Source organism: Herpailurus yagouaroundi, unplaced genomic scaffold (genome assembly GCF_014898765.1).
Source record: "Herpailurus yagouaroundi ecotype Mexico unplaced genomic scaffold, PumYag 190, whole genome shotgun sequence".
NCBI classification, from domain to species: Eukaryota; Metazoa; Chordata; class Mammalia; order Carnivora; family Felidae; genus Herpailurus; species Herpailurus yagouaroundi.
This window is the reverse complement of record NW_024412421.1, coordinates 403,739-414,427: the sequence shown is the minus strand read 5'-3', so window position 1 is coordinate 414,427 and position 10,689 is coordinate 403,739. Positions and strand designations below refer to the sequence as shown.

Sequence of the window (10,689 nt, the reverse complement as noted above, 5' to 3'; positions counted from 1 at the left end):
TCTCTCTACCTGTCCTGAGCTTTGGGGTCGGTATGCACAATGTAATTTCCAATCAGCCCCAAGTATGGAAGCCAGTCCCTGTCTTACCTTAGAGACGAATGCAGGTCCATTGTCTGACCCTATCATTACTGGAAAACCATACCTGGGCAGGATTTCTTCTAGGATCTTTTTGGCTACAATCTGCGCCGTTTCATTCTTGGTTGGAAAGGCTCCAGTCCATCCTTAAAAGGTATCTATAAAAACTAGCAAATACTTATATCCATATTTTCCTGGTTTTACCTCAGTGAAGTCTACTTCCCAATAGGTCCCCGGTCTGCTCCCTCGTCTTACCCCTGCTGTCTGAGGATTGTACTTGCATTGTTGAGTCGGCACACTGTACATTTAGTGACTACTTGATCGACCTTATCAGAGACATTTCTGATTTTTAGTCCAGTCTGTCTCAGTAAGTCCAACATTCTCCGGGAACCTAAGTGGGTGCTGCAATGGATCTGCTCTAGAACTTGCCATCCTAGTTTATCTGGGAGTATAATGCTGCTTTTGGAGTCTCTCCACCAGCCATCTTTGATTTGGGTCATGGGAAGTTTACTCATCCATTGAATGTCGCTTTCTGAATACTCAGGGCTGGGGGGCAATTCCCAGGGTCCGGGGACTGGCAGCTGTAGGGTCAGCAATTGCGCTGGGGGCCGAGCTATGTTTTTTGCAGTCTGATCGGCCAAATTGTTGCCCCGGGAAACTGGGTCGGTTGTCTTCTGGTGTCCTGGGCAATGCACAATCGCTAGCTTTTTGGGTTCCCATAAGGCTGCTAGCAGGGCTAGAATCTCTTCTTTATTTTTGATGTCTTTCCCTTCAGCTGTGAGGAGCCCCCGTTCTCTGTATATCACCCCATGTACATGAGCGGTGGCAAAGGCATATCGGCTATCAGTGTACACGGTTAGCTTGCGGTCTCTCCCTAATTTTAGGGCCTGGGTTAAGGCTATTAGTTCAGCCTTCTGGGCCGAGGTTCCAGCGGGTAGGGTTTCTGCCCAAATCACCTCGGTTTCTGAAGTTACGGCTGCCCCCGCATACCTTTGTCCTTGGTGAATGAAGCTGCTTCCGTCGTTAAACCAGATGGCGTCTGCATCTGATAATGGTTGGTCCTGCAAGTCCTCCCGGACCCCATAAACTTGAGCCAGTATGTCAGCACAGTCATGAAGTGGGGTTCCCATGTCTGGGTCTGGCAGCAGTGATGCTGGGTTCAGGGCCATTGGGGGGGTGAAGATGACCTTGAGGGGGTTCAACAGCAGTCCCTGGTAATGAGTGAGTTGGGCATTGCTCAGCCATCAGTCAGGCGGCTGCTTGAGGATGCCCTCGATGGCATGCGGGGTGGTGACTTGTAGCTCTTGGCCCATGGTCAGCTTATCAGCGTCCTTTACCATTAGGGCAGTGGCTGCAATCATCCGGAGACAGGGTGGCCATCCGGCGGCCACTGGATCTACCTTTTTAGATAGGCTACTGGCCTGCACCAAGGGCCCAAATGCTGGGTTATCACCGCTTTGGCTCTGCCCCGGTTTTCATCTACATATAGGTGGAAGGGTTTGGAGACATGGGGGAGTCCCAGGGCAGGTGCTGATAGCAGAGCAGTTTTAATTTGTTGGAAGGTCTGTTCGGCTTCTTCCGTCCAACTAAAGGGCTGTTGATCTTTTGTTGCCTGCTATAAAGGTTTTGCTAATTCAGCAAACCCTGGTATCCATAGTCTGCAGAGCCCAGCCGACCCTAGGAATTCCCTCACCTGTCGTGGTGTCTGTGGTCTGGGAATACGAAGGACAGTCTCCTTCCGGGCATCCGCTAGCCAGCGTTGCCCCCCTCTCAGTAAGTAACCCAGGTAAGTTACCTCTGACTTGCAGATCTGAGCCTTCTTTGCTGAGGCATGGTAGCCTAAGGTTCCCAGAGTTCGCAGGAGACTTTCGGTTCCCTGGATGCAGGCTTCAGGTGTCTCGGCAGCTATTAAGAGATCATCAACATACTGTAGGAGAGTTATATTAGGGTGTTGTTGTCTGTACTCACTTAAATCTTAGTGTAGATCCTCGTCGAACAGGGTCGGAGAGTTCTTGAATCCTTGTGGCAGTCTGGTCCAAGTGAGCTGGCCATTTATGCCCCTGTCTGGATCTGTCCACTCGAATGCAAATAGCTCTTGACTTTTAGGCGCTAGTGGTAGGCTGAAAAAAGCATCTTTTAGATCCAGAACAGTGTACCATTGTTTTTCTGGGCTGAGGGCATTCAGGAGAGTATAGGGGTTAGGAACGATTGGATGTATGTCCATCACCCACTTATTGACTTCTCTCAGGTCCTGCACTGGTCTGTATTCCCTGCTGTTGGGTTTGCGCATGGGCAGCAGGGGGGTATTCCATGCTGAGTGGCAGGTGCATAGGACCCCAAAGTCAAGGAGGCGGCGGATATGCGGTGTGATGCCATTTTTGGCTTCCGTGGGCATAGGGTATTGGCGCATGTGGACGGGGTCCATCCCGGGCTTGACCTCTATAAATAGGGTTGGGCGATGTTTTGCTAACCCCATACCACCCGTTTCTGCCCATGCATCTGGGAAGCGTTGAAGCCAGGGCTCGATGCCCTGATCCAGAGGAGTGTGTTCCTGATGGAGCCTATATTCATCTTCTAGTTTCACAGTGAGTACAGATATGGGTTGGTTGTGGAAGTCAGTCACTGTGGGTCCCCCCGGTTGGAAATGAATTTGGGCCCCCATTTTGGTAAGCAAATCCCTCCCCAACAGGGGGCAGGGGCTGTCGGGAATGACCAGGAAGGAGTGGGTTACCTTCCCAGTTCCTAAGTCCACAGTCCTCTGAGTTGTCCAGGGGTACTTCTTTATTCTGGTGGCCCCTTGTACCCAGGATGATTTTTCAGATACTTTTCCATGGGGCTTGACCAGAACTGAGTGCTGTGCCCCGGTATCAACTAGGAACTGGACCAGGGTCCCCTCCACTTGCAACGTTACCCTAGGTTCGGGGAGGGGATCCGAACCCCGTCCTCCCTATTCTGTATCTTGGGTAAACAGTATGGGGGCTATTTTAGGCTGCCATTGTCCTTGGCTGGGGCGGGGTTGTTTCTTCTTGGGGCATTCTCCTGTCCAATGGCCTTTTTCTTTACAATAGGGGCATTGATCTTTATCTAAGTGCCGCCTGGGAGGGCGTGTTGTTTGAGTGCCTTCTGGGGGTGGCTGTTCTTTCTGGACTATAGCAGCCAGGACTTTAGTCTTTTTCTCTGTGGCCTTGATCTGTCTCTCTTCTGGGGCGTCCCTGTTGTTGTAGACCCGTTGTGCTATACGGAGCAGATCCTGAATCTGTTTACCTTCTAAATCCTCTAGCCTTTGGAGTTTTTTCTTAATGTCAGGAGCTGCTTGATTTACAAAGGACATAACGACAGCAGCCTGGTTCTCAGGGACTTCTGGATCCATGGGGGTAAACTGCCTAAAGGCTTCCATTAATCTCTCTAAGTAAGCAGCTGGACTCTCTGCCTTTCCCTGTACGACTGAATATACCTTAGCCAAATTGGTGGGCTTGTGAGCTGCAGCCCAGAGACCCGCCATCAGAGTCTTTCCCTACCTTCTGCCGTGTTGTAGTCCCATTCGTCCTGTGGAGGTCTGGCTCGGGGAAAGCCGCATTAATGAGGTCAGGGTTAGATGTCGGCCTACCGTCGTTTCCGGGAACCAGCTTTCTTGCTTCTAATTGGATCCTCTCTCGCTCCTCTGTAGTGAACAGGATGCAGAGGAGCTGCTGACAGTCGTCCCAGGTGGGCTGGTGGGTGAACATGACACTGTCTAAAAGAGCTATTAGGTCTTTAGGGTTATCAGAGAATCGAGCGTTCTGTGTTTTCCAGTTGTAAAGGTCACTGGTGGAAAAGGGCCAATACTGGAGTCGAGGGTTAGGGTTGCCTGTTTCATCTGGGGGTCCTATTTCCCGCAGGGGTAGGGCCACAGTGGAGTCAGGGAGGCGAGGGTTTGGCTCACGCTGGGTGCGACCGCAGGTTCGGCCGGCTGGCCCCTCGTGGTTGGTTTCGTTTTCAATGGGGCCCGGCGCGGCTGCTGCCTGCCGTCCTCCTGGTTCCGGCGCAGCTGCCACTTCCCGTCCTCCTGGTTCCCCTGGGGGGGCAACTAGCGGGGCGACTGGTGGGACAGATGCTGCGGGCAGAGCTTGGGGTATGAGGGGAGGGGATGATAGGGTGGAGGGTCTAGGGGTAGTAGGTCCTGACTATTGGGCAATATGGGATAAGGGTGCGGCTGGCGTCCTTGATTTTGGGGGATCTGCAGGCCGCATGGCAAGGACCTTACACGTTCCCGAGGATAGGAAGGGGGCCAACCAAGGGGGTGGATTTTCCACTAAACTCTGCCATACAAGAATGTAGGGAATCTGATCCGGGTGTCCCTCGCAACCTGGTAGAAAAATCTTTGATTTCACCTTAGCAATTATAGGGAGGCAGAAAGTTCCTTCGGTTGGCCATCCAACGCTGAAGGTTGGCCATTCGGAGCGGCAGAGGGTTATTAATTTTCCCCGCCAGATATCTAAACTCAAATTCTGTCCTCTGGTTCTAACATCCCTGAAGTTAGCAATGAGGAGAGAAAGAGGAGTGCTTTGAGATTGGCCCATCTGTATCCTGGAGGTGGAGGAAAGTATTAAAAGGAGAAAGAGTAAAGTTATGAGGATTTCTGGCTGGGCCAAGCCAGGTCACCTGTGAAAGAGAAGGAGTTTAACACTTAAAGGTTATAGAATAGAGAACACAACACTTAGATCGCTAGCGCGTTTCGGGTGTCTGCCACCGGAACAGAAAAATTCCGATGGGCCCAAAAAGGTGCCCCAGACGGGTGCCAGTGGACGTCTCCTACTGGACCTGACCAACTGCTCTATAGCGCGTCCGCCAGGGCTGTGTCAGTCACCGATACAGATCCCACGTGGGAGAGCCAGAAACGAACAAACAGAAACGGACAGAGCCCGCTCACTTACCGATCGGTCTCAGGGACGACCCGTTGACTTGGGGTCTGGTGGGTTTGGGGGGATCCCAGGCGAGCCCCCAAATGATATGCCCTGATTTGAGAGACCCCCCAAAAACAATCCACCAGAGTCCAGAGTCAAAGCCAAGTGGCAAGGGTCGTTTATTGCAGGTTCGAACCTGGTCCTCCCCGCACTCGTTGCTGGTGACGCTAAGAGGCCCCGAGCAAGGATCTTACAGCTTCTTTTATAGACAGGCACAAACAAGTTAGAGATTTTTTTGCAGTTACAGAGCTGTTATTGGTTGAAATTTAAATTTGAACACTCAGCAGAACTTGATTGGTTCCCGCCTTTTTTTCAAACCACTCAGCAGAACTTGATTGGTTCCTGCCTTTAGGTCAAACCACAACTGGGCACGCCCTGGCTGGTTCCGGGAATGGTGGGGGGGGGGGGGGGCGAGGAGGTCTTTTCTTTGCAGTTGTGAGTACACCTGGTAATTTTTCTCTTAGTCTCTCAATGTGGCCCAAGATAAGCCAATCAGGACGTTCCCATGTCTTTTGCTGGATTCTCTGGATAAGAAGCACTTAAAAAAAAAACAAAACTAAAATTAGTCTTGTTACCATGGTGTTAAGTACATAGCTATTGGTGGTCATCTTTGATACCATATGGGTAAACTTGCTTTAGGAGAATCCATTAGTGAGGAAAGAAAGAATAAGAAATGGAGAGAGAAATAATCCTGACATGAATAAGAAATGGAGAGAGAAATAATCCTTGACATGTTGTTTGAGCTCCTGGATTTTTGTCTAAAGAATGTATTTTCTTAATCATTATTATTGTAATTAGAAGAATTTAAATTGGATTTTTGTCATTTTCACCTATAAGAATGCTAATCAATACAAAGGAGGTCACATTAAATGGAAAGGGAAGAACAAAGCATCATGATTATAGGACTAGAAATTTGTTGACACATGACAAAGCAAAATGTATCAGTTAGTAAACAGATAATTAGATAATTCAAGAAGAGACCACTTAAAAGTGTGGATTGGGTGTAGAGTAATGGGGCCAGATCCACAGGAAGCTCTTACCTCTAGATCCTAAAGGAGAAAAGGAGGGAGCAATTAACAGGAAGATGGAAGGAGAAATTCTATAGAGTAGCTATCCTTGAGATGAGTGGTACCTCTACTGAGGAATGTCCAGCCTAAGTGATGGAGACATGGGGTTTATATTGTTATGCCCAGAATTCGTGATCCCCAAAGACCACCAGGGAGCCGAGTCTGATGCAAAAGCAAAAGAACCTTTATTCGAGCTAGCTGGAGCTCAATCCCCTACCTGCACCGATGCAGCGGTGAGATACCGGGGAGAGAGAGCGAGTTTCAAAAGCACAAAGGTTTTATAGGGGTCTAGAGGCAGTTGGTGAGGTAATGGCTGTGGCCTCAGCTGATTACCTGGGGAAGGGTCGGAGTCCTGTTACGCAGGTCACTGGGCGTGTTTTGATCAGGAAGCTTGAATGGGTGAGCGGGAGGTTACTCAAGGAGAGGAGGCATGGTCTAGATGAAGAACACAGAACAAGATGGAGTTGGCCGGTATAGGCCCGCCCTTTCAATACCTGACCTCAGTCTCCTCCTTGCTTTGTTGCTGATAAGCAGAGGGTGTGGGAACCTGCAATCCTTCATCAGAGAGCTGAGTGGAGAGGATGGTGAGTGGATGTCTAAAAAAGGCATAACTTTTATTGGAGGAGCCAATGGAAGATATCCAGCCCAAATATAAACCTGCAGAAAAGCCAGGGGAACACCTGGCTCTGAGTGTGAAGCACATTACACAAACAGAAGATGGAAAGAGTGAAGCAAAATCATAAACTGTAGAGATAGTTGATGAGCAGTTGGCATGCAACATTTGTGGATATCTTGCTCATTTGTCTGATTGAATAAAAAAATATCTATTGTACAAATATTTGGAAATATATTCACTTTTTGTAAAATTTTGTAAGATGAGAAACATGTTAATCATTGTTTTACCCCTAGGGAAAAATGTAAATTTCCTTTTTTTTTTTTAACTTGTCAAGTATGTATGCTGAGATTTGCAGGCTAAAATATGGAGAATAAATAATGAGAATGGTAATGTTTAACATTTGCTGAACACTTCTTATGTACTGTGTCCATTTTCTTATTTAATCCTCATATAACTTAAAGAGGTAGATACTTTTATTTTTCCCTAGTTTGTAAGTGAATAATCTCAGTGGAGTTATAAAATCTGACCAATGTCAGTGGTGGAGATATATGACTTGGAGTCTGAGCCAGTGGCCTCTGTTATTCCTTTTCACTCCATTGCCAGAGGGCTCTGGCTGGCCTATCTTTCTGTGTTTTACAGAAACCAATAGTGAATCATTCTCTTCTGATGTGGCCAAGTACTTGAGAAAGCTGCTAATGGTGGGCCCCAGGGAAGGAGAGCTCTTTAAAATCCATAAAACATAATTATGTCAAGATCACGACCCATTATATGGTGTCATTCCATGACACCTTGCCTAACTGTCATTCCAGTATAAAGGGTACTCCATAGTGATCTGCGAGAGACTGTCTCTCTCCATTATTTCCAATAAAATGAATCTATACGATTGAGTACTTAATTTAATAGTACCTTATGACGTTGAGACTTTCAACGAAATAAAAATGATTATAAATTAAATGAAACTACATATACTCTTACAGGAAATATGTACACACACTTGACCTATTTGTTATATCAGTTGTTAGAATCTATTCAAGCATCCAAGGAAGAGTGAATACAGATGCATTAAATGTGTTGAGACCAAATAAGATGAATAGTGAGCACAAATATCAGTTCTTCTTGAACTCACCCCCCAGTCTCCAGCTTAGCCCTCCCTCCCACTCACTCCCACAAATGCTGTTGAAGCATTTTCCTTTTGAAAGTTAATTGAAAGCTGGCTAATCAGCAACATTACCCATAGAATTAAGTGTGAAGCTAGAAGGTGGAGGTAAGGGAACTGCTATCTGGATTTCTTTGAGAGAGGGTTTGATTCTTATTCTCTTGTCAGATGTTCTAGTTTACATTTAAATACCTGGGAACCTTAGGGGTTCTACTGTTCTTTTGAAGACAATAAAGTAAAGGCAAGCATTCTAGGGAGACCATGGGATGGAATGAAGAAAGATTTTAACCAGAAACAAAGTCCAGCCACATCTCTGCTCCAGAAGTTTGTGACCCAGGCCAACTGCCTACAGTCAGACCTCAATTTTCTTTCTGTGAAATTGTTTGTAGCTTCCCTGTGTCTCCACAACATGGAACTGCATTAGAAATGGAGTAAGGAAATGACAGAGAAAATAATTTGAAAAGACATAGTGGAACACAAGTTATTCTTCTTACTACTCAACCTTGATTTCAAAGAGTTATTTGAGCAAAATGTTGCCAGTCATTGAGGTGAGAGCAGTGAGTGAGTAAGGTCTGGGCTCTTAGCTGCTTCTGGGGTGGTCCTGGCTGAGCTATTGTTACAGCACCCAGGAAGGGACAAGGACACACACTCGAGGAATCAGAAAAGACTGTTTATTTCGTACTGGTGTCAGCCTAACAAAGTCACCTCCAAAGGCTGAGCATCTGGCTCAGGTTGTACTGATCTTTTATACATATGTGCTCTCTGGATGGGCAGGGCTAGTACAGTCAAGCTTCTGGTTCCTGGCTGCAGGCTGATACAAGAGGTGAGCAAGATTGCAAAAGCCAAAAGCATGCAAGGGGAGTATCTGGCTTCCGACATCTGGCTGCCCCTTTTTATCTGCTTTTTATCAATTTTCCTTCTCATTACCTGCTCTTGATTTTCAAGCTGCTGTAGCAGACTTAGAGAAAATCAGTTTTGGGGGCCAGGGAACCCTTTGCTGCCACAGGAGGTGGGAGGGGGACAGAGACCATTCTGTCTTCTTCCTGCTGGACAGGGACGTTGAAGGGAGTAATGTGACAGCTAGGGTTCTTCGCCATTCAAAAGAGAGTAGTGACAGCTAGAATGGTCCTACTGAAGCATCATTTGGAGTTATATAGCTTCTAGGAAAGAGGAGTCAAATCTGGTTAGCATATTAAGAATACAAGGACCAAACAGTAGGGCTATGAAAAGCATTAGGAGAGGATCAGCTAAAGAGAGGAGCCAGGATGTCCAATTCCATATGTTGCTCCAAGAGTTCCATGAGTCTGCTAATTCTTGCCTCGTTTGATGATCTGTTCCTTTAATTGTTGGGCCATATCTCTAACTATCCCTAACTGGTTAACATAGAAGCAGCATTCCACATTTAGTAAGAGACATATTCCCCCCTTCTTAGCAGTTAACAGGTCTAACCCTCTTCTATTTTGTAATACTACTGCTGCTAAGGAGGCTACCTGGTCTTGTAGGGTTACCAGGGAGTTTGCAACTTCTTCTATGTCATCTGTCAGATTTTGGGAGAGTTTTGGTAAAAGGAAATAGATGAGGCTACTCCCCCAACTCCAGTACTTACTCTGCAGTGATTACCAACCCAATTAGTAGAGGTATAGCTTGGATAGCTCGTTTAGACTGGGTATGTGCAGCCAAATTAACTATAAGAGATTGGTTGTTGGGGAGAATATTTATTTGGGGGTTAAGAAGGCAAAGGTGCAGATTCCCATCCAGTTAGCAGACAGGCACAAATAAGCATTAGTTCCACAAACAAAGAATATTCCTGCAGGGGGAAGGCACCATGGTGACTCTTCGTTTTTATCTGTTTGATTGTATATCTCAGTCTGGTTGCATTGGTTGTTAGTTACATATGGGGGTTGTTCCCTGTTGGTCCTTAAAACATAAGGAGGCCCACCCTATTCGTTTTATATCAGTAACCATGGGCCCTATTGTGACATTTATGTTATCTGTTGATATGTTGCAGGTGATAGCCATATTGGTTACATTATCTGAAACTGGGGTAGCCTCATAATGTAAGGGGGTTAGAGGCAGACAAAGCCAACAGTCCTTGGCTAACTGAATGTTAAAGAAGTTGAGGAGGTGATGGGTTGAATTTAGAATCTGGTATAAGTAGGAGTTAAAGTCATAAGACCCATTAGAAGTTTAAATCTCCTGAGCATACTTCAGAAGTCTGCTTCATAGAATTTTGTGCCTCCTGTTGGTTACCTCCTTATGGGCCTGGTCTTGGACTCCCCTTCCATCAGACAATCTAAAGTGGGTTTGTTACGTCCAGCAGGCATGTTTGTCTGGGGTTCCATGACATGATGTTCCCTGCCAAAAGTGTCTTGCTTTAATACTTCCTTGACAATAAGTTTTTCTGTCATGGGAACAGTGTGAGGAGGATTGATAACATTTTGCATGTTGGTATGTATATGTGGTGAAGGCCTTGTGTGTAGTTCCCTGTCCTAGGAGTTGTTTTAGGCCATTCAAGGCAGGGGAAAGGGAGGATCTCAAGTGATAGGTCCTGAAACAGTCATCATTACATTGAGGAGGGACTTTGCTTCTTATGAGAGAACTCAGCATTAACAGTAGGAGAAATTTCATTTTGTTAGGGTAGGTTACTGACAATTTCTTATTCCAAGTCAGGGACAGCAATCATAACTCAGATCATATACATCTAAGGAGAATTAGGCATCCTGACACTAATTAAGTAGAGGAAGGCTAATAAGAGTTTGTGACTGAGGCACCAATCTATGGGAGTAACTTGGGTCAGCCTTACAGCAAAGAGTATAGCTACAAATATGGAAA

At 46.5% G+C, this 10,689-nt stretch overlaps 1 protein-coding gene across 1 annotated transcript; it reads right to left on the bottom strand.

Annotated features, from left to right (window-relative positions):
- Window positions 1-1,109: 1,109 nt before the first annotated feature.
- On the bottom strand, window positions 1,110-10,301 carry LOC121010042 (uncharacterized). Its single transcript, XM_040443448.1, has 6 exons — window positions 10,108-10,301; window positions 6,580-6,681; window positions 4,989-5,069; window positions 3,594-4,218; window positions 1,871-1,980; window positions 1,110-1,286 (listed from the first exon to the last, which is right to left on the bottom strand). The coding sequence occupies exons 1-5, from the start codon at window positions 10,299-10,301 to the stop codon at window positions 1,915-1,917; spliced, it is 1,068 nt and encodes a 355-aa protein (XP_040299382.1). The 3' UTR covers window positions 1,110-1,286; window positions 1,871-1,914.
- Window positions 10,302-10,689: the final 388 nt, after the last annotated feature.

Coding starts and splice junctions, on each gene's coding strand:
- LOC121010042 (XM_040443448.1), bottom strand. CDS start 10,301: ATGCAAAATGTTATCAATCCTCCTCACACTGTTCCCATGACAGAAAAA. Junction 6,682..10,107: donor AAGACCAGGCCCATAAGGAG/GTAACCAACAGG, acceptor TGCCTTTTTTAG/ACATCCACTCACCATCCTCT. Junction 4,219..4,988: donor GTCGTCCCTGAGACCGATCG/GTAAGTGAGCGG, acceptor TACTACCCCTAG/ACCCTCCACCCTATCATCCC.